At 43.0% G+C, this 23938-nt stretch overlaps 2 protein-coding genes across 11 annotated transcripts in view; one reads left to right on the top strand and one right to left on the bottom strand.

Moving 5' to 3' along the window:
- The window catches only part of RIMS3 (regulating synaptic membrane exocytosis 3), a 50976-nt gene extending 47912 nt beyond the window's left edge, over positions 1–3064 (bottom strand). The window contains exons 1-3 of one of the 8 annotated variants that reach the window (XM_047868707.1): positions 2552–3059; positions 2381–2465; positions 1365–1480 (exon numbers count right to left, since the gene is read on the bottom strand). The gene's annotated coding sequence lies outside the window, so the exon portion shown is untranslated. Of the gene's footprint in view, positions 1–1364; positions 1481–1691; positions 2152–2250 lie in introns of those variants that run through there. The other 7 variants (XM_047868709.1, XM_047868715.1, XM_047868704.1 and 4 more) reach the window with 7 other exon arrangements.
- Positions 3065–12211: 9147 nt separating this feature from the next.
- The window catches only part of NFYC (nuclear transcription factor Y subunit gamma), a 66057-nt gene continuing 54330 nt past the window's right edge, over positions 12212–23938 (top strand). The window contains exon 1 of one of the 3 annotated variants that reach the window (XM_047868700.1): positions 12212–12437. Coding sequence is in view for 2 of the 3 variants with exons in the window: in XM_047868699.1 (XP_047724655.1) it covers positions 16962–17001 (40 nt within the window). In the remaining variant the exon portion in view is untranslated. Of the gene's footprint in view, positions 12438–16877; positions 17002–23938 lie in introns of those variants that run through there. The other 2 variants (XM_047868699.1, XM_047868703.1) reach the window with 2 other exon arrangements.

The raw sequence follows: 23938 nt of genomic DNA, 5'->3' as shown, positions 1-23938 counted from the left end.
GTAGATTTCTGTACCTTGCAGCCCAAATGAGGCTGACTCTACTTGTTATGTTGGTCAGTCTCTGCCTCTCTCTCTGCACCTCAGTTTGACTAGACCATCTCCATGGTCTTCTCCAGATCAATGTTTGCTTTGAACACCATGTAGAGAGAATGAATTTTAGGTTGTTGGCCACTGAGTTCAGCATTAGTTACAGAGTGCCATGACATCCTGGCTCCCGAAATAGCTTGGTGACTGGTTAAAGAGCCTGTAGGAGGATCCAACACGTACCTGACTTTGAACCTGAGCCCTGCTGATAGTCTGCCTCCCCCTGTCCATTGCATCCTTTGTTGGATCACAAAGGAACTGAGAAACCAGGGCTGGTGTTTCTCCAGTGTCTTTGGCTGCTGAATGCCCTACCTACTGCCTTAACACTTTCCTGGACCCACTTCAGCATTTCAGAGGAGTCCAGTGCCAGGTCTGCTCCAAAGAAAGTGCCACTCCAGGAAGATTGTGAACAAAGAAAGTTTCCTTCTTTGGTGCTAAGATTTCCTGCCTTCCAGCTGTTTGGCTCTCAGCCTGTGCCCTGCCGTCAGCTTTCTAAACTAACAACTATGTTGATAATAATACTTCCTTGCTTTTGTATGGTACTTTGTACTTTTCAGAGCATTTTCATGCTTGTTGTCTTATTTGATACTCACAGAAACCCAGGGAGAATGGGCAAGAAGTGAGGTGTAGAGGATAATACCTATCATTTCTCCCATCACATCCACCCCCCCCTTGAAACAATTTATCTTAAAAGAACTTAAAAAATTATCCCTCTGTTCTTTTTAAAATACATGAAAATAATGAGACTGAGCTTGATTAAGTGACTTGCCCAAGATCACAGGGCAGGTAGACAGCTGAGTTGGAACTAGAAAGTTCCAGTCACGGATCACACTTAAGCAGGACACATCTTGCAAAACACTGCTGGCCATGGCAAGGGACCTCTGAGAGACATGGTGTGCTCACACTACTGTCCATCCCCCCCCTCCCCCGCTTTTTAAAAATGTTTTATTTACTTTTGAGAGAGAGAGCGTGAGCAGGTCCCTACCTGCAGAGGGGGGGCAAGGGACAGAGGATCCAAAGCAGGCTCTGTGTTGACAGCAGCAAGACTGATGTGGGGCTCGAAATCACAAACCACGAAATCATGACCTGAGCTGAAGTCAGACGTTCAACCCATTGAGCCACCCAGGCGCCCCCACCCTGCTGCCCTTTTGAGGCCTCTGGGGATCGTTCACCATCTTACCGCTCTCGTCCCTACAGAGACTTGGCTACCCTACAGTGGCATGGGTAGCACCAGGAGCCCACAGAAGGTTAGATCCAAGCATTTAGTAATGGTTCCTTACATGTTGGCAAAGATAAGTGCTTTTGGAAGAGTCCGTGTTCTTGCTTTGATTACAGAGCCCTTCACGGAAGGTAAGACAGGAAAGGAAAGGCTGAGTCCCTCCTTCAACCAGCACCTCTGAAAAAGAGGAAGCAGAAGTAATAGTTCTTGCCCATCCTCCTTTCCTAAACTCTACTCCGCAGCAAGGACACCCTGTCCTGGCCCCTCTGTTTTGGGCCCCTTCACGAACTGTTCTCATTGCTGCACTGTCACCTGGTCAGGATGAGCCCACCCCTCCCAATCACAGCACAGATTCAAGTTACCCTGGGAGACAGCAGTAAATTCTCACCTCACAGTTCTAATAGGGGTAGGCGAGGAAGCAAAAGAAGTGGGAAGCCTCTGTGCTTTCTCCGGGTCTGCCCTTGCTCCTTCCCCAGCGCCCCCTAGAGGGCATAGTGTGCTTCTCTTGTGGCATCACCCAGCCCCGCAACTCCAAACAGCACAACTGGGAAATGAGTCAAGGCAGTCAGCCTATCCAATGGCCCGGACAGTATGTCAGCTCAGGTGAAGACAAGAGAATAGAAAATGTGCTTGGAATTTTGAACAGAGGGAATTTATTCCAGAGGACAGCTTAGAAACCTGTTGGCTTGTAGGAGCAAAAGGGCAGAGTGGGGCAGACTAGAGAGTAATAGCTGCAGGAAGCTTCTACCAGGCTTGGAAGATCAAATGGAAGGGTGTTCCTGGCTCCTGAAGTGCACTTGTTGCTGACAGTGTGCGAGCTTAGTTTTTGAAATGATGCTGCTGGCAGAGCTGCTCGAGGTCACTGGAGCCCACAGGTACCCACTGCTGCCCCCCACCCCCACCCCCCAGGACCACCAACACTGCTAGAGCCCGTGACAGTAACCCACCACTGCTGGAAATGCTGAATGTCTCCGAGCCCATAACCACCAGCTGCTGCCAGAGTCTCCAGTGGATGCAGAGAGGAAATGACTTTGCCTGTCCCGCTCCGGTCCCATCTCCAGGCATACCGTTTCTCACCTGTACTTCCCATTCGCAGAATCTGACAGGAAGCCAGTTGGCAAAGGGAGCCTGGGAAATGTAGTTTTCAGGGCCCGGCATTCTTCTGTACAAAGCAGAGCATTGAAAGGCTAGAGCAATAGGCAAATGACCAGCACAAATGCTACTGAAAGTTACACCTCATTTGGGCACCTTAAAGGCCATAGGTATTGGACGTTAGCTGATTACCTCATGACTCCATTTTCCCTTTTCTAGGATCCATGTGTTTCTAGGAAGCTGGCTCCCTGGGAGCAGAGCAGGGCTGAGTCAGTCAATCCCACTGGCCAGAATGATTGGTTCAGGGTGGTCATATGAATCAGCCAGTCCAATCAGAGGGAATTTCAGGATTTTTGCTGAGAAGGCTGGCACACAGGCTGTCTCTTCCTTGCTAGCAATGAATGAGGAAGCAGGAAGGCCTTGGGAGCTGTTGGCAGTCATCTTGGGACAATAATAGGAGCAGAAACCAGGAAGAAAGAGTGGCCTTGAAGACTGGGAGACTGATTTGGGGGCACATAACCCAGATGCTGTGGCCACTGTGTAGGAAGCTCTGGCAGAGGTGATCAGTCTTGTGCCCTTTATGGTGCCTATTAGCAACCCACAAAGCAAGACCAATTTTTGAGCATCATGGAAAAATCTGGAAGAGAAAGAAAGTTCTAGGAATCAGCCACTTTTCCCATGGTCACATCTTGGACCAGTGGCGTTTAAACGTTTTTTTATTGTACCTTCAATACATGTGTGACCAGTACACATGTAGCTGTATAAATAACTCAAATAAAGCTTCACAACAGTTTTCACTGTATTTACCCTGCTATGTGCAATTAATTCAAATTTTCAATTCTATTCCATTTTTAAATAAAGCTGCTCATAAATTTCTAAATGATTTCATGATCTAATGGTTAGGACCTGCAATTTGAAAAACATTACCCTATACCATGCCATCATCAATTGCTGTAAAACTTAACTCTTGATTTTAATCATCCTAACCTTTGCTAACTTTCCTGCTTTTGTACCCATATTCCCTGTCTTCCTTTGCTCTGAAGGACAGTTACAGTGTCCCGTGTCTTATTGGAGGTGAACCTCTCTCCAACCTGACACAAGAACACCAAGAATTTACCTCTGTAGCTATTCTCTTTTGCATTGCCAATTTCTGCCTGTCTACTGGAATGTTGAGTTTATAAAATTGCTCTCGAGTCTCTCTCTCTTTTTTTTAATTTTTAAATTTTTGTAGTTTTGAGAGAGCAAGTGAGGGGGGCGGGGAGGCAGAGAGAGAGGGAGACAAAGAATTCCAAGCAGATTATGCACTGTAAGCACAGAGCCCGATGTAGGACTTGGTCACAAAATGTGAGATCACGACCTGAGGCAAAATCAAGAGTCAGACATTTAACCAACTGAGCCACCCAGGTGCCCCTAGAGTCTCTCTTCTTTAGAGTCTCTCTCTAAACTCTCTTGAGTCTCTCTTCTCTAGAGTCTCAAAAGTCCCCTTTGATCCCATTTCAATAGCCACTTCCTTAAGTCAACCCAGATATGGTTGAATGGGATAGGAAGAAGAAGGGTGGCCTAGAGGTGAACTCAGTAGAGGGCTGAGGACTCTGTCAAGAAGGCAAGTAGTGGGCACGAAAAGGAGAAGAAGGCATCACAATTTATGTGAACAGACAGAAATCAGAAGTGAACTTTGTGTGTGTGTGTGAGAGAGAGGTTGAGTGGGGAAGGGGCAGAGGGAAAGGGAGAGAGAGAATCTTAAGCAGGCTTTATGCCCAGTGTGGAGCTCAACATGGGGCTCAGTCTCACAACCGTGAGATCAAAGAGCTGAAATCAAGAGTTGGACGCTTAACTGACTGAGCCACCCAGGTGTCCTGAAATCACAAGCAAATTTTGACTCAAGAACTGCCTTCCTTAAACCCCACTTTTGAGAATCCTGCTCCTTCCTTTGTTGGTGGAGCCTGGAATCTGGAGTGGTAAGCTCAAGTTTCATACTAGCTCTGCCATTTCTGAGCTGGCTAACTTTGGATAAATTACATCTCTTCTTTAAGTTTTCTCATCTGTAAGATTAGTCTAATAAAACCTACCTTATCAAGCTGGCTTAAGGATTAAATTAGATAAATACGTGTTAGCTCTTATGATTAAGGCCTTTTCCCATCCTTATACAAAACCTTACCTCCCCCCACCCACTAATAATAATTACCATAGTGACCACTTGTTAAGCAATGAATTCCTCTGGGCCAGGCAATATGCTAAGGACCTTTCCAACTGTTTCCAAGCCAACAAGGATTCCCTGGCCACCTTCTTACTGCAGAGTTTTTTTTTCTCTGATGATGTACTTGATATTTATAGAGTGTCTACCATGCATCAGGAAGTCAACTGACTTACTCACATTTCATTCATTCTATAGATGTTAGTTAAGCACCTACTATGGTGCCAGGAACTTACTAGGTGTTGGAGATACCAAGATGAACGAGGCCCTGAACCTCGAAGGACTCACAATCCAGTCACATAGTAAGTGTTATGTAGTGAGGGGATGTATAGGAGATGTTCATTACCTGTGGCTTCCTTGGTCTAGACAACCCCATCTTTGGCTCCAGACCTAATGACTGATTCAGTGTTTGATTCTGTGTTTCTGGCTTGACTTTGGAGCCCTACTTTTAGGACACGCCTTTCAGTTCTCAACTCCCCATGGGCCATCAGGATTAAGAGAAAATTTTTGTGTTTCTTGTCTCTCCCTGCCTGGGATCCCCCTCCAGAGGAAAGGAACTTAGCAGATGTCCAAAAGACAGATAAATTGCTGGTTGGTTTTCACCCCAACACACTTTTAACACTTTCTGTCTTAATCTACTCAGTCTCCTAATTGCCACATTCAATAGACTTTTTGTGCCTTTGCAGGTCTTTCTGGTATCACATATCATTTACTGTTCTTTGCATCTTTCACCTCTATAGCTCAGAGGGGTTAAGTAACCTGTTCAATTTACACCACTAAGAACTAGAGTTGGGACTCAAACCCAGAGTAGACTGACTCAAAAGCACATGCTTTAGCCACCATTCCCTACTGCCTTCCCAAGCAGACCAGTAGTCTAGGTCTGTGCTGTCCAATGTGTAGTCATTAAGTGCATATAATTATTTAAATTGAAAATAAAATAAAATAAAAATTCAGTGATCCCTTCATGCCCAGGCAGACTCTCTTCATGAAGCAGAAATGATGGCCACTCACAGATCCTTATGGCTCAAGATCTCCAGAAGAAACGTCCTGTCTCTACTGTACCTATGCTTCACATCTTTCAGAGGGCTTTGCTCAGCTTAGTTTGGGTCATGTGCCCATCTGTTCAGAAACTGTGACCTGTCTTAGCAAGGGTTCCTAGAAAACAAAGCCTGAAGAAGGGATTATGTGCCAAAGGCTTTTGTGGACGCACATTTCCAGGGAAGTGAGAATGAGGGGAGGGGGAAGCAGGAAAAGATGGGAAGCAATGCAAGCAAACTTTGTTTGTTACTTCTTCACAATGAGCTGTGAACAGACACAGCTACTCTCTTGAGAGGTCCACCTACTTGGCCATGCAGAATGTCTCTAGACAGGTTGTATAGAGAAATTACACCTTAAAACAGACCATCAGAGGAAGGAAAAGAGTGGATTGTTCTCTCCTGCCACTTCCTGTCTCTTGTCTCCCAGTGATCACTGTGCCCTATGGGTAACGAAGTCTCCTGTACTTCTAGGTTGCTTCATTGGCCCCTTCGGGAAGCCAGAGCTCATGTTCTGTGAGGAGGTGTGTCATCAGGGTCTGGAAGTTTGCAGAAGCCAGAGAATATACGTTTGCAATTAGTTGGCCTCAGGCAGCAGAGCTGTGAGACCTCACTCAGAATTGATCAGCCATGCCTGTGGGTGAGGTGGACCAGATAACTAATGGTCTGAGACTGAATCACACTGAGAGACTGAAGAGGCACTGGGCCAAGATGTGGGGATCATTGAGATCAGTCAGACTGGGTCACATGCTTATCCCTACAGCTGATGGGATATGGAAGAAACACTGGGGAAGGAAATAGCCCATCCTTCTTCCCCTTATGCCAGTTCAGATCCTCAGAGAATCAGATACTGAGGCAGGATTAAGTGCAAAGGATTTATTATGAAAAACACCTGTGAGAGAAAATGGGGCAGAACCTGAGAGACACTGACTGAGGACCACCAGATAGTGATGCAAATCCGACCCTGAAGGAAGGAGCGAGAAGGAAGGAGTTCTAGGTGGAAGGGTCTTTGACTGCAGTGTAGCTCTAAGCAAAGTCTGGCAAGGCCATTGAGGAGTCCTTGAGCCAAAGTCACCCATCAGAAGAGTATCCGTTTATCCTAAAAAAAAAAAAAAAAAAAAAAAAAAAAAAATCCTGTCCTGAAATTCCTGCTGGGCTGTCAGTGGCCAGGAGCAACCCATGGGGAGTGAAGCCTGGGAGAGAGGGGTGATGGATTTCATAGCTCAGCAGCTGGGCTGCTGAGGAGTTACACTTCTCCCAGTTGGAGATCTGAAAAGTGCATTCTCATGGCCACACACTCTCCCAGCCCAGCACTACATGCAGATGAAGAAGGATGGCTCTACAATCTAAAAGAAGAAAAAACGTACAGTGCCATTTCAGTTGAAAGGGCAAAGACAATGAGCAGGCAAGACAACAAATGTCCACCTATAGCTTACAATGTCTCATGTATAATTCAAACTCTACCTGTTCCAACCTGATCCCGTGACTTCTCCATGCTCTGAAAAAGTCCAGAAGTCTTCATCTGGAGACCACCATCCTCCTAACTGTGAAAGCTAGAAGTCATATTAAACACCTCTTGATCCCCTCTCCCCTGTCCCCTGAAATAGTCCATCAGTTCTCCAGTCCTTCCAATCCTACCTTGGAAATGTCACCTCTGCACTTGTACACTCTTCTCTCCATTCTCACTGCTACTGATGTATTCAGAAGCTCATTGCATCTTGCCTGAACTACTGTGAAAGTCTCCAATGGTCATTTTACAATCCCATTCCATCTTATTATCTCTGCCAGATTGTCTTTAAATGCAGTTTTGACCATTTCAATCCCTTTGTAAAAACTTCTATCACTGGGAAGTTTTTGATGGTGATGGAAGTTTTGAAGTTTTGATGGAAGATGGTGTAGCCACAGTGGAAAACAGTATGGCAGTTCCTCAAAAAATTAAACACAGAATCACCATATGACCCAGAAATTTCACTTCTAGGTATATACCCCAAAGAACTGAAAGCAGAGACTCAGATAATTGTACACCAATATTCATAGTCAGCATTATTCACAGTACCCAAAAGATGGAAACAACCCAAATGTCCATTTATGGATAAACGATAAACAAAATGTGTTATATATACATAACAAAATACTACATTCAGCCATAAACAGAAATGAAATTTTGGTGTGATATGGATTAACTTTGAATACATTATGCTAAGTGAAATAAGCCAGACACAAAAGGACAAATATTGAATGATTCCACTTACATGAGATACCTAGAATAGTCAAATGCAAAGAGACAGAAAACAGAACAGTTGTCACCAGGAGCTGGAGGAAGGGAGGATGGGGAATTATTGTTTAATGGGTGCAGAGTTTCAACAGGGGGTGATGAAACAATTCTGGAGATGGACAGTGCTGATATTTACAAAACAATGTGAATGTACTTAATGTCAATGAACTATATACTTAAAAATGGCTAGGGGCGCCTGGGTGGCACAGTCGGTTAAGCGTCCGACTTCAGCCAGGTCACGATCTCGCGGGCCGTGAGTTCGAGCCCCGCGTCGGGCTCTGGGCTGATGGCTCAGAGCCTGGAGCCTGTTTCCGATTCTGTGTCTCCCTCTCTCTCTGCCCCTCCCCCGTTCATGCTCTGTCTCTCTCTGTCCCAAAAATAAATAAACGTTAAAAATGGCTAAAGTGGTGAAACAAACAAAAACAAAAACAAAATTCCACACTAACTCTACTTAGCAGAAAATAAAACCCAAGAACCTTAATCTGACCATATGTAACTTTCCAGATGATTCTTCTTCCTTTTCCTCTTACTCTATGTTTCCTCAAGTGATCTCCTGCTTCCTGTATTTGCTCCAGTGGCCACCTACAAAGGGCATGCTCTTCCCCTACTTCTCATTTTTTTCAAGACCCCCTTCAAAGGTCACATCCTTGCAAATCTTTCCCGAACTCCTCCCTGTTTCATACTACGTGGAAGTAATCACTCCCTTTTTTGAACTCCTACAGCTTGTGAATTGTGTCTGTCTTTAACACTTACTGCTTTTCTTTTCTTTTTAAAGTTTATTTATTTATTTTGAGAGAGAGAGAGAGAGAGAGAGAGAGAGGCACAGAGAGAGAGAATCCCAAGCAGGTCCATTCTATCTGTGCAGAACCTGAGTGGGGCTCCATCCCATGAACAGCAAGATCATGAGCTGAGCCAAAATTAAGAGTCGGACACTCAACCGACTGAGCCAGCCAGGCGCCCCTTTTGGATCACAGAAGGCATACAAGGAGATAGAGAGGTATAGCTGAGGGTAGTCTAGCTGGCACTCTAGACAGGTCCCTCTACAGTGCTACAACTTTAAGGAATTTACCAACATCCCAGAACTGGTCTTCAACTTTATAAATTCAGAACCCTGATTTTAATAAGTAAACAGAGGGGAATCATCTCTCAAGGGGGCTCCTGGATCCACTAAGTTCACAGAGACTGGAAGTTACATAAGCCAGAATCCAATAGATTGATTTATAATGAAAAATGTCATTATCAAAAGAACTGAGATCCTCTAGGCAGCAGGTCACTAAATTCTGTCCCCACAGGTGAGATGTTTGCTGGGTGAGCAATCACACCAGGGAAGCACGTTGATCTTTTCTTAGCTGAGGCAGCCTGAGATACTCTCACCCACTATAGGGATGACATGGACAAGGAAATCCTAACGCTTAGGTCAGCTTGACTGAGGCAGGGCACAGAAGGGCAATGCTAAAGTTTGCCTCTGTGACTGCCCAGTTTTGGGCTGTCATGGCTGATTAAGCCCTTTGGTTCACAGAATCTCTCTCCAAATAGGATATAGAATGATTGGTTGATAAGATTGACTAAGCATCTATTTATTAAATTACAATCACATTGGCTTTCATGAGATTCCTCCTGTATGCCTGGCCCAGAATTTGGTTTGCTTTTTGATCGTGTTTGTAGAGAAACTCTTGGCTTACTGCCACAGATAGCTAATTTTAGGGTTGTATTAGTCAGCTTAGGCTAGCTAGGTTATGCTACGGAAACAAACAACTAAACCTATTTCAGTGGCTTGCAACAAAGGTTTATTTCTCACTCACCTTACATTACAGGTCATGTACATCAGCTGTGGCTCTGCACATCTTCGTTCTGGGACCAACCCTGGAGAAGCAGTTCTTTTTGGGACATGGTGCTCTCAAGGCAGAGGAAAAACAATATGGCGGAATCATTAGATGGCCCATTTATTTCTGTTCAGAAGTGGCTCATGTCATTGCATATTTCATTGACCAAAGTAACACCAAGCTTGATGACATTAGTGTGAGAAGTATAATCGCCCAGGGACAGACAGACCAGATAGGCAGGGTTTTAGAAAGGCAGGGGCAGAGAATATTGATAATAATAGTCTACAACAAGGACTAGTATTCAGCCTGTGCACCAGTATGACTGGTGCCAGTTATAATACTATCAAAATAGTGAAATGGTTTTGTACTGATTAATGCCTGCTGTCCCAAGCCTCCTGAGAACTCCCCACTCCTGGGAACTACTACTCACAAATTAGCAACTAAAGGGTTAATATCTAGCACAGAAAGATCTCTCCAGGACAGTTTATGGACTGCAAATCTGCTAGATCAATGCTTGAGCCCTACTTGTAGTTAAATATGTTTATAATCACCTTTGGCTGATTTCCTCCACTATGTAAATTCTTATTAGTTTAATTCTGAGGGCAACCTGATTTCCAGGCTCTTGGAGGGAAACTGACTGAAGCCCCTATGTGCTGTCAACACTTCATTATAACTATTTTTTTTTCTCAACGTTTTTTTATTTATTTTTGGGACAGAGAGAGACAGAGCATGAACGGGGGAGGGGCAGAGAGAGAGGGAGACACAGAATCGGAAACAGGCTCCAGGCTCTGAGCCATCAGCCCAGAGCCTGACGCGGGGCTCGAACTCACGGACCGCGAGATCGTGACCTGGCTGAAGTCGGACGCTTAACCGACTGCGCCACCCAGGCGCCCCTCATTATAACTATCTAATAACACTAATTTGTGCTCATTCCTACACATTTTTACATCTTTTGCAACAAAGTATATGCAATAATTAACTTAATAAGTATTTGTAGAAAGACTCACTTAGCTTTTTCCCATTAGCTGAGCTCATCTCTGTACTATCTTAACATAGTATTTATTTTGGGTCTCTCTGTTTTGAATTTTTTTTTAATGTTTATTGAGATTGAGAGTGCCAGTGGGGGAGGGGCAGAGAGGCGGGGGGGGGGGGGGCGTGATGGAGGACCTGAAGCAGGCTCTGTGCTGAACCCAAAGAGCCCTGGTGCAGGGCTTGAACTCACCAACTGTAAGGTTATCACCTGAGTGGAAGTCAGATGGTCAACCAGCTGAGCCACCCAGGTGCCCCATCTCTGTTTTGAATTTTTAATGCCATTTCTCATGTCTGAAAATGTCATCATTATCACTAACTTCTTTATGACACTTCTGCAATTTGTGAAGCACTCTCCCTTACACTATTTCATTCAATCTCCCCAACCAACACTCCCAGGAGACAGGAATTAGATCATTTTACAGACAAAGAAATTGAGACTCAGTGAAGTCAGGTGTCGTATAGCTAGTTAGGTTTTGTTCATTCATTCATCAAATATTTATTGAGTGCTTGAAGTGAGATTTATTCAGGTTGAATCTGAAAACAATTTCCCTGAATTCAAGTCAAGGGCTTATTCCAGTATGCTCAACACCTTCATCACCAGGGGTCATACACTCAAAGGGAAGAAATAATAATAGTGTGTTGGTTATAATGTTGAAGACCCCTGCAACCCAAGTCTCAGAAAGGCTCCAAGGTCAATTATAAAATTTAAGGTAACCACTAGCACCAGCAGTTTCATTTGTCTCTGTGCTTACACCTAACCCATTGGTTCAATGCAGATAGTCCCATTCCATACGTACTTGGTGAATTTATCGACAAATTTTGGAGCTACTCACACTGAGTTTTGACACTTAATAGCTGTGGGACTTTGATCAAGTCACTTAACCCTTTGAGCATCAGTTTTATCATCTGTAAAACAGAAATACTAACGCCTTGGGACCAAGCGGTTGCGGAGATGAAAGAGCTAAAAAGATGTAATGCCCATTGTAACTGGGGTTTTCAAACGTCTTGATGAAGTTTTAAACTGCATTTAAATGAGAAAAGCAGTGTCTATGTCGACGTAAGGTTACCAGCGACAATTCTTGGGATGTGCTGTTCTTTACTCTGGAGTATATCATTTTACAGTTTTGGTGTTAAATCCCTTTTTATGGTACTGGTAGCTATCTTCTTTACCGGCGCACGTAATCTGGCATCCCCGTGTCGTCCTTCGTCCCCCCAGCTCTTTCCTTCCAAATTAAACAAACCCAAAAAACCAAAAAAACGTATTTCCTAACATTCAAGGGTGCGCACCACATCAAACGCCAAGCATAGAACACCCTGTGGAAGTCACCAGGCAACGCCTCCGGGTCCCCTAGAAGGGGGTGGGGTCAGAAGGCTCTCTGATCTCATCCCGCCTCCCCAGGTCGTCGCCCCTTCCTAATTCTCGCGAGATTTCAAACAACCCAGCTTCTGCGCACTTCAAGATACTGGGAGTCAAGGCGCCAAGGGAGGGGGAGGGGAAGGTGGGGGGAGACGGTGCAAACGGCGTGGCCGCCATCTTGTTTGTGCCCCCGCTTCGCGCGCGCTCCGTTCTCCGTGACGCACGCTTCCCCCCTCCCCTCCGCCGTGCCCAGGCCTCTGCATTGCCGGACTCCACAGGAGCGCGGGGGCGGCTCCTGCTCTTCCCTGGACTCCTGAGCAGAGGCGTGTGAGTGTGCGGGAGCGTCTGTGGGAGGGAGGGTGAGAGGCGAGCGGCGGCGGGGGGAGGGGCAGCGCTTCCCGCCTTCGGCGGAGACCTCACTTCCCTCTCGCGGCTGCCGCTGTAGTTCGGTCCGGCCTGCCCGCCGCCATGTTGTGTTCTCGCCAGGCCCGCCGCTGTCGCCGCCGTCGCGCTCCTGGGGTCCGTGCGCCTCGTCGGCCCGGCCCGCGGGCTTTCTCCCATTGGCGGAAGGCGACTGCGGGGGGGCTCGCTCGTGATTGGTCGGTGGCGGGGAGGCCGCGGACCTGGCACCTTATTGGTCGCGCTGGCTCGGGCCTGGGGGGTGATGAAGGAGTCGGAGGCTGCGGGGATGCGCGCGTCTCGGGCTCGGACGGCAGGGCGGTGACCCCCTCCGGTGCAGGCGTGGGGTGGAGGCCGGGGGCGAGCCTAGAGACCTTAAGGGGGAAACAGGGTGATGGTCTGGCAGGTACTGTGGGGATAGCCTGTGCACGCCCCGGAGTGGGAGGCACTCCTAACTCCAGAGGTACACTCCGTGGAACATGCGTGGCCCATCATAGAGAGGCGTACAAGCCCCAAGGGTGCCATGCTTGGAAACGCTGAAACCTGAGTTAGGGTCTGAGACGGTCTTTGAGATCCAAGAGTGCTAGACTTGGAGGTGTTTTTGTTTTTGTTTTTTAATTCCAGTATAGGTAACATAGAGTGTTACATTAGTTCAGGTGTATAACGTAATGATCCAGCAATTCCCAACACCCAGTGCTCGTGGTGGGGAGTGCACTCCTTAATCTCCATCACTTGTTTCACCTATCCCCCCCCCCCCCCAACCTGTTTCCCCCTGGTAACCATCAGTTTGTTCTCTACAGTTAAGATAGACTGGAGTTTAACACAGTTTGTGAATGACTTTGATGTCCATGGATGTCAGGTCTGAGGGCGTGGTATAGGAAAAAAGGCATCTGGGCCTTAGGGACCTATCTAAAGGATAGGATGAGATCAAGAATTTTGCTGGAGAGTGATAACATTGAAACCGAGGTTTCAGAGTTACCAGACCTGGGATGTGATATGAGGAGAAAATAAACAGACCCAGCCCGAGAGGTGGATCCTATTGGACCAGTGCGCTGGGCCTTCACCAAGTCTAAGAGGCAGGGGCATGAGGTAGTGACATCTATAAGAATGAGGAAGTGCAAAGCATTGGGGGAACATTTTCAGACTTGGGAATTATAGTAAGGGAGCAATTATAGATTATTGGGTCTCAGGACCATGCGGCTAATTTTGTAATGTTATATAAAGTTTTCCTGTATTGGGAAGGATATAGGTCAGGGCTGAGTTTCTAAAGCTACACTTGCTGGCAGATATTAGATACTTGGTATTTGTTTGAATAGATATTGGTAGGTATCTCTTTAGTGGAAGAGAGCTTAACAGAGATCCTGGACCTTGACTTACTTGTTTTCCTTTTTTAAAGTTTATTTTTGAGAGAGAGGGAGAGCGTGAGCGAGTGCATGCAAGTGGGGTTGGGGCAGAAAGAGAGGGAAAATCCCGAACACTAATAGTGCAGAGCCTGATGTGTAGCTGGAACTCATGAACTGTGAGATCATGACCTGAGCCCAAGTCAGACACATAACAGACTGAGCCACCCAGGCGCCCCTCTTTTCTTTTATATATACCTAAAAATTACACTCATCTTCCTGTGCACTTAAAATTTTTTTTTAAAGAAATAAGCAGATTTGAGAATAAACTAGTACACAGTTCCTTGCATCTCGTTTTGAGTAACAGGACTTGTCAACACTTTCTGGTTTGTATTTCACAAAACTTTTGTTCTAATCAAGAGTTGTTAGAGTAAGCTTGTTGGAGGTATTTTATCATTTTCCAATTTATTGTTATGACTTGAATTGTTCTACATTTGCATTTCCCAAGGTTTAGGGATCGTGGAAACACATTTGTGTTAAACTTCTCTGTTCCCTAATTTGTTTTTCCCAGTATACATTGTGCCCTTGGTAGATAGCATTGTATTTCAAAGTGGATCATCTTTCTTTGATTGCTGGGAATTAGGAGCATATTGAGTGAGGAGAACATAATTAACAAGAGTTTGTTGTACTGTTTCAAAGATTCAGACCACAGGGTAGGAGCCATGTAGAATTTAGGTTCTTCAACTAGGTATTTAAATCATATCTCTTGTTTTTTATTGTGTAGAGAAAGATTAAAAGTAAACTGTTGGAGTTTTTCTGAAGCCAGGTAGATAATAGGGGAAAGTATGTACAGAAAGTTTAAGAATCTGCGTTCTTTAAAACCAGTCTTCAGAATATTGCTGACATAGTTTTTCTATATATGGAAGTGATTAATGTCAAGGAGTGAGGAACTACCAAGTATATAAAGAACTCACCTGGGAGCTTTTTCAAATATCACTAGTACTTTAGATGTTTGTCTCCAAACACTGGGATCTGTCCAGAAGCCTAGTGCCTTCTTCAAACTGTGCGATAGTGATTCTACTATATGCTTATCCTGAATGATATGTAAAATTAAAACTGGATACAACAAAATATTTGTAATCCCAATTTTGCATGGAAATCTTTAAATAATTTAGGTTTCAAGGGGAGACCAATGATTTGGTAGTCTGAGTTACTTTGTGACTTAATGCAATTAGGTGAGGGTCTCCTCACTTTTATTTGCAATTACACTGCAGTGTAGGAGATGGAGTTAAAATATAAGGGGAATTAGGGCTTGCCATATTTTGTACATTGGTCATCTCAAGCTTCATTTGGCTCAGTCATTAAGTTAGCCAAATATGAAGAATGTTACAGCATCCATGACTTAGTTCTTTTTTAGTAAGTCTAGACAAGGTTGCAAAAACAAATATACACATATTCAGCAAGCATTTCTTAATTACCTTCCCTTCAACAACGGTGATCACCTTCATTCCCATTAACTCCTTACATCCATGGCCGGTTGCTGGGCCTTGTTATCATCTGGAATGGACCACCCTAAAAATCTGGAATCCCAGGAGGTCTGAGTAGGTCTGAGTTTATGGTAAAAACTTGAGAACATCAGCTGTGTCTTCTAAGCAGACATCATACTAATGTTTAATACTTAACAGACTGTGTTCATGTCTCGTTACCTACATTTTTATAACATAATTCTGTTATCTCATTTATGTGTACATATTTTCCATTTGGTCAAAACTGATTCATTGTACTAGAAAAGATACAGGGTTTCTTAACCTCATTTACAGAGATGCAGAGGCAAAGTGAAATGAGGAGCCATGCTAGGTGTCCCTGAGGCAATTTTGAAATTCATATCTCTTTTAGTTCGGAGGTACTGAGCCATTAAGGATCTATGAATCAAACTCAGGAATGATATAGTTAGTTACTAACTTTTATTGAGTGCTTATGTTGCACCAGCTAGGGTGTAAATGTATTGTATATATTATCCACACTCTGTATGTGGTGGACACTATTACCACCTTTATTTTTGTGTGTGAAGAAACTGAAGGGTTAGGTAATTTGTTCAAGGTCACACAAGGTGGCAGAGCTCAGATTCAAACTTAGGTCTATAACTCTTAATTCCTACGAAATTTGTGGAACCCTTACTCTTAAACTGTGTTTTCTTGACACCTTAAAATATTATGAGAAAAGAAAAATTCCTGCATCTTAGGTCAGGAAGTGACCTTCAGTTTTTTTCAGGCAGGTACTCTTTAACTGAGGCCCTAGAGTGTGATGACCTTGACAAGGTCACTTGGCTTGGCAAGGGGAGAGCCAGGTGTAACCCAGATTGTTGGATTCCCAGACCAGTCTCATTCCACTGGACAGTATTGCCTCTTCCGTGGAAACATTGGCTTGATGATAGGGTTGACTCTAAGGCCCTTTTATATTTTGACAAGTTTGCCTCATTCATAGGAAGGAGAATGGCAAGAGGACATTATTAAAGATACAAATGACCTTCTTGAGGTTTATTCCAGCCTCAGGCATACAACCTAGGAAGAACATTCCTTAGCCAGCAAGTTGTTCTTTTCCATTCAGTTTCTTGTGCTCAAAGCAGACTTATTGTGAGTTATCTGATGTCTTCCAGTCTCTTTTCATTTTGTTTTATTCAGTTTTTCATGCATGTGCTGTGACTAGTTAGGAAGGCTACAAGGTCATTTTAGTATTTTCCCAGTGACTCAAAGTACCTAACATAATTTAAGTAGATTAATCATAGGAAGAAGTGGATTTAAAATACTTTGGCCAAAAAATGCCATTGGGAGGGGGTAGTGTAGTTGCTGACGCTGGAGTCAGACCTGGGAAAGAATTCTGTCTGCGTTTACCCTCTGTGTGAGCTCGGGGTCAGATTCTTGACCTGTCTAAGCCTTAGTTTCTTCCTATGTAAATTAGTGGTAATGATACCTCTGTTACAGAGTAGTTATGAAAAATGAATACAGTAGCATATGGTAGGTGCCTGTCACCAAGTGGACCTTAGTAAGTGAGGGAACACATCACTTTCTTTTTAGAACAGCATAAAATCTGTCCGCCTGTTAAAGCTTCCCCAATGAGGAGGTCGTTTGTAATCGTCTGTTCTTTCATGTACGGTAAGATTTCTATGTGGGGGAGCAACCACTTGACATGAAAGAAATAACCTAATTTAGTTGTGGTGTTGTGATTTGGGAGCTGATTTATAGTGGATCTCTGTTATTATTAGTCTGTATTATTTATGAATGCACAAAGCAGTAGTATCTTCTGCTTCAGAGTTAGGTTGTCTCCAGATTGCCTCTGTTCATTCTTGGGTGCTAAGTGGTAATGATTTTGATGAGATGAGAACTTTTCTGTATTTGCCAAATAGCAATAATTACTAAAATCAGAACAACCAGTTTTATCTTTCAATCCATTAAGATTTACATTATAGTCATTTAAAACTTTTTCTAGGGGTGCCTGGATAGCTCAGTCTGACTCTTGATTTTGGCGCAGGTCATGATCTCATGGTTTGTGATCATGATCTCCCAGTTTGTGAGATCGAGCTGCATGCACATCAGGCCCTGTGCTGATGGCACAGAGCCTGCTTGGCATTCTCTCCCTGCCCCTCCCCTGCTTGCACTTTATCTCTCTCTCTCTCTCTCTCTCAAAATAAATAAACTTAAAAAAATTGTTTTTCTAATTGTAGAAGTTGTCAGTTGAAGTGGGACTGTCAGTTTGGCTTGTAGTCACCTGGTAACATTTTCTTTGAAGTAAGCAGGAAGACAGCATTGTAAAATGGTTCAAGAAAAAAAGTCTGTCTGCCTGCAGAAATTTTTTGCCAGGTTGCGAAATTTGCTGCACCCTTCCCACACTTCTCCATGTTTTAGCAGTGATGTACCTGATAACAGTGAGGCAACATTTGTGCTCATTTTCAGTGTGAGAGTTGTATTTTCTGTTTTGGGTTAAGTCCTTACTTGTTTGCAGACAGATTACTTCTAAATTCAGTGTACTTTTATACTGTGAGAGCTTTCTAATGGATAAACTTCAGGTGCAGTTTAGAGAGAGGGACTAGGCTAACCTTTGCATTTGAATGTTTCCAGTGGAATAGGTTTACCTTAAAGGTTCAGATCTTCATGTCCAAGGTACATAAGGTGTCCTCATTAGGTGAATACTCTCCATTTAAAATCAACGGTATCTTGTTACAGATCAGATTTAAGAATTAATCTTAAGTACATTCATGGGTATGAGCTATAAATAGTGATCTTGACCAGTGCTTTGATGAATGCCTCAGTGACTCATAGGGAATGATATCGGAGTATGGAATATTTTGTATGATGTCACTGACTTAAATCTATTAGAGTTAAAGTCGTCCCACCCATTACCTGTGGTTTCGCTTTCTACGGTTTCGGTTACCCATGGTCAACCGTGATCCAGAAGCAGATGATCCTCTGCTGACTATTGTCAGAGGATCAGTAGTAGCCCAGTGCCCTATCACAATGTCTGTCCTCACGTCACTTCAGCTCATCACAAAGGCATCTTATTTAGCGGCATCACAAGAAGGGTGAGTGCAGAGCAATAAGATTTTGAGGCAGAAAGAGACCACATTCACATAGTTTTTATTACAGTATATTGTTATAATTGTTCTATTTTATTATTATTATTTCTTACTGCGCCTAATTTATAAATTAAACTTTATCTTCGGTGTGTGTGTATGGAAGAAATGAATTGTAAATAGGGTTTGGTACTATCTGCAGTTTTAGGCATCTCCTGGGCAGGGCGCGAGTAGTGTCTTGGAACGTATCTCCTATAGATCAGGAGGGACTACTGTACTGAAGGTTTTCACAGTTTCTGTTATTGCTCACCCTTTCCTCAGGAGCTGCAAATTGTCCAGTGATCTGTATGAAGTGAGATTCTTTGCCCAATGTTAAGAAGACCTATCCTCCTCACTAGTGGTGTGATCAATTCATTTAGGAGAGGAAAGTGAAAGTACATGCAATCTGCACAGTTGAACATCTTTGTCATTTTTAACTGTGTTAAAAATTATTGCTGTACCCTGAAGGGTAAGTGGCTTAGAATTTGCTCATTATCAGCTGACAAAGTTGTGGCCTTTTTAAAAAGCAAAGCACACTTGGTTGGCAGTAATTTGGGAGGCAGAGGATTGCTATTTATGGTGATATTTAATGTCATTTTTAGTAGGACTAAATTAAAAGGGAAAGGCCATAATGTGTGTAAAACTCCAACCATTTTGGAAGGTGGTCAGAATAGAGTTGCCTATAATCTTTTCATTCGGCTAAAATCTGTAAGGCAGCTTAGCGCAGCATTTCCTAAACTGTTTCATTGAACTTTAGTTCTTATACAATGTAATAAATGTCCTCTGGAGTTGAAAAAAGGATCCTTGACAAAATGATAGCTAAAGTGAAATGCATTTCTTTACTGCAGAATTAGTATTCAGGGCCTTTGTGTTTACGTGCCTTATGACCCTTCAAGAGAGAGGATACATAATGCAGTGTTTCTTGGACATATTTGGCCATGGAACCCTGTTCGTGAGAACATCTAATAAGTATTTCATGTTATGACTGGGGTGTAGTGGGGCCCAGTTGAGCAGTTCTAGTGCAGAGAGCTTATGAGTAAAAAATGAATCTTTTGTAGAGGATAGTTTGGCCAGTAGCGGAAAAGGATTTTTCTGGGAACCTACAACACAGGTCTCCAAAGTAACATGGACTCTTAGGGGTGAATATGATTTCAAAGGCCATCTAACCCCGTTGCCAGCATCCGTGACACTGGTGGCAGCTACCATTTTTTTGTGCACTTGCTGTTTATCAGTCGGTGGTGGTGTTCTACATGCATTATTAACCACTGGTCTTCATGTTATTTATTTATTTATTTTTACCTTCTTAATATTTCCCATTCATCTACTTTTCAACATCTGCACTGCTACGTTTTCTGGTAACTAGAGTACTGCAGTGTCTTGTTTTCCCTGCCATCTGTCTAGAGCTGCCAGTCTCCCACCCGGTCCCACTTCTCCATACTGTACCCCAAATGATCTTTTAAAAGGGTAATTCTGAGAGGCGCCTGGGTGGCTCAGCTGGTTGGGTGACTGACTTCGGCTCTGGTCATGATCTCACAATTTGTGAGTTCGAGTCCCGCATTGGGCTGTGTGCTGACAGCTTAGAGCCTGGAACCTGCTTCGGATTCTGTGTCTCCCCCTCTCTCTACCCCTCCCCTGCTCTCTGTGTCTCAATAATAAATAAACGTTAAAAAGAATTTAAAAAAAATAAAAGGGTAATTCTGATTGTGCCAGTCCCGTGCTTAAACTCTTCAATGGCTCACTGTTGTCCCTTAGAATAAAGTTCTAGTATCATAGTCTTGTCCAGCCCTGTTCATGTTTCTGAGTTAACTTGTAGCCTTTTGCCCCTGGGCTACTGCCATACCAAACTATAGCCCTTTCAGGAATGTAATGCTTTATGTCAGCTCCAGGCCTTTGCACATGCAGTTTCTTTGTCTGTCTCGTTAAGTTCCTATTCTTAGGATTTAAATCTCCCAAGAAGCCATTTCTGACTGGCCTGAAATTGAGTTAGGCCATGGGCTAAGGGGCTCTGCTTATGTCCTGTACTATGCATTTGTTCCTGTTGTAACTCTTAACATAGAGCACTATGATTGCCTGTTTTAATTTTCCTCTTTGTTATAATAGACTTTAGTCTCATTGAGGACAGGGACTGTATTGTTTAGGATCCCCACGTCTTAGCACAATGCCTACACCTAAGTATTTATTGAATGAGTGAAAGTTTCCTTAATCTTTACAGCCTTGCAAGATGGTTTATAGTTTAGGAAATTGGCCTCAGTGGGGTTAAATACCTAGTTTGAGGTTACTCAGCTAAAAAGAGGTGAAGAGGGATTAGAATCTAAATCTGTCTAGCTGCAAAGACTGTTTTTCCCCCCTGCTTCTCCACATGGCTGCTCTTTTTCATCTTGTCTTTACATATTCCTGTCAAGTGTTCAAACAGCCTGTGCTAACAACCCCATCCATAGCTTCTGAAGCAGCTTGTGCCATCTTTGGACAGCTCTGAGAGAATAGAATAGTTTTCTAGAATAGTTTTCCATCCATTGGTCTTAATTTATGCTTTGGAGAATATAATTTATTTTTAAAAACAAGTAATTCAGGGGCGCCTAGGTGGCTCAGTTGGTTGAGCGTTCAACTTTGGCTCAGGTCATGATCTCACGGTTCTGTGTTCGAGGTGCGCATTGGGCTTGCTGCTGTCATCGTGGAGCCTGCTTTGGACCCTCTGTTCCCTTCTCCCTCTGCCCCTCCCCCACTCATATTCTCTCTCTCTCTCTCTCTCTCTCTCTCTATCTCTCAACTTAAAAAAAAAAAAAAAAGAGTAATTCAGGGGGCCCCTGGGTGGCTCAGTTGCTTAAGTGTCTGACTCTTGATTTTGGTTCCAGTCATGATCTCATAGTTCATGACAAGCCTCACGTTGGGCTCTGTGCTGACAGTGTGGAGACTTCTTGAGGTTCTCCGTCTTTCCCTCTCTCTCTGTCTCCCCCTCCCCACTGGCTCTCTCTCGCTTTCTCTCAAGCATTAAAAAAAAAAAAAATTCAGAATTTATAATCCACTTAACGTCTCATTTATTAGTTTACTTCATTAATTTGTTGAGCAGTGATTTACTGGGCATCAGTGCTATATTCCTTATTCTAATGATACTATCATTGCTCAAAATGTTTCTGGGACTTTGGGGTTCTTTGGGGGTTATCTTCAGAACTTCTGTCAGATTCTTTTGAAAATGTGTGGACATACTTTTTTAAACCTCGAAGGTGGATTTGGTTTGGGAAATAACTAATAGTTGTTCAGGACCAAGTCAGGTGAAAGAAATGGGTCAGAAGCTACAATCTGGCAGCCCTTAATTTTCTTTGGTCTGCTTATAATTTAAAAAAAAAAAAAAAAAAAAAAAACTGAACCAAAATTGAAACTGGAAAGATTTAACATTCAAACAATCTGGCTTTCATGTTTGTATATATTTTTTCCTTCAACCAGACAAAATGATACTATTTATGAAGTCATTGCGGTGGTTCTGGAAGGGATAATGAGGGTATAAAGGAATGGGCATAATAGATGTTCTCTGTGATGCTATTTACAATATTTTAAAATTGAAGATACTGAGGGATTAATATCTAAAGTGTATAAAAAAATGTCTGCATCTCAACACCAAAAAGTAAACAGTCCAGTTAAAAAATGGGCAGAGGACCCGAAAAGACATTTTTCCAAGGAAGACATATAGATGGCCAACAAACACGTGAAAAGATGCTCAACGTTACTAATCGTCAGGAAAATGCAAACCAAAACCCAATGAGATATACCACCTTACACCTGTCAGAATGGCTAAAATCAAAAAGACAAGAAATAAGTGTTGGCAAGGATGTGGAGAAAAAGGAACCTTTGTGTGCTGTTTTTTTTCCTTCAAAAAATTAAAAATAGAAATACTGTATGGTCCAATAATTCTGCTGGATATCTACCCAAAGAAGATGAAAACACTAATTCAAAAAGATATATGTACCCCTATGTTCATTGCATCCTTGGTATTATTTACAGTAGCCAAGATGTGGAAGCTAGGTGTCCATCAATAGACAAGTGGATAAGGAAGATGTGTGTATACACACGTACACATACATGCATGCACAGTGGAATATTACATAGCCATTTAAAAGGATTAGATTGTGCCATTTGCAACAACATGGATGGACCTAGAGGATATCATGCTCAGTGAAATAAGTCAGAGAGATGAATATTATATGATTTTTACTTATATGTAGAATCTAAAAAACAAAACTAATGAACAACAGAAAAGCAGAATCAGACCTATGAGTACAGAGAGCAAATTGATGGTTGCCAAAGTGGCGGGTGGTGGGCAAAATGGGTGAAGGGGAGTGAGAGATACAGGCTTCTAGTTATGGAATGAATAAATCAGAAGAGTGAAAAGCACAGCATAGGGAATATAGTCAATGATACTGTAATAGTGTTGTGTGGTGACAGATGGTAGCTATACTTGTGAGCATAACATAACACCTAGAGAAGTTGAATCACTATGTTACACACCTGAGACTAGTGTAACATTGTGTGTCATACATCAAAAGGTAAAAAAAAACACAAAACATTGTAGACAGTGAAGTTATTAATATAAAACTGATAGAAAATTATGGTATAGCCATTCAATGGAATATACTCCAATTGTAAATGATATAGATACAGATTTGATATGGAAAACTGTTCACATATTTAAGTGAAAATTACAAAGCAGTTTGTATAATATTATTATACAATATGTTAGATGGTATTAAAAGACTAACTCAGCCTTGTTTCTAACTGACATAAGCAAAATACAGTGTTTGATTCTGAGTGGTTGCTTTAAAGGTATTCTTAAAAAAATAGCCCATCTGCCTAACTGATAACATCAGTACAATACTGCTTTATACATCCATCTCATCAACTTAGTAAGTCACACAATGTATTTAATAGTCAAGCGAATATGGCTTTGTATTCATATCATAACATACGAAAAGTTCATTTTTCTCTAGAGGTTGTCTGATATTTCTTGAGGCTTCTAAGTGTACTTACTTTACTAAGTCAGTTAGGGACAACATCAATAAAATGTTCAGGGCACTGAAGAGCCCAGTTTCTTTGCTGCTATTTCTGCTTCTGATGTGATTGATACAGCATAACCTCCAAGATAGGTAATCTTGGGGGACTGAACAAGATTGTCCTTGACAAGAATTATCAGGGTGGTTAAGGCCAACTTCTGTCATAACTCTGGTCCTTCAGTCGTTCCTCAGGATCCCAGAGCAAGAGCTGTTCTGGCATCAGCTTTTTGTGTTCAGGATCTGACTTTTGTTTCTTTTATTGACTCTGAGGCTCTTGCTACAGTGGACTAGTATTCCTTCATGGCTTTTGTCAGTTGGAGCTGAATAGTAGCTGCCCCTTCAGATGGGACATACGCTCTCCAGTTTTCCTCAGTCCTCATTACTCATTACTTCATTGACACTGTGGCTAAGGTTGGGTTTGATGTATTGGGGATATATGTG

This window comes from Prionailurus viverrinus, chromosome C1 (genome assembly GCF_022837055.1).
Source record: "Prionailurus viverrinus isolate Anna chromosome C1, UM_Priviv_1.0, whole genome shotgun sequence".
NCBI classification, from domain to species: Eukaryota; Metazoa; Chordata; class Mammalia; order Carnivora; family Felidae; genus Prionailurus; species Prionailurus viverrinus.
The sequence above is the reverse complement of the archived record's forward strand: the minus strand, read 5'-3'. Positions and strand labels throughout refer to the sequence as shown.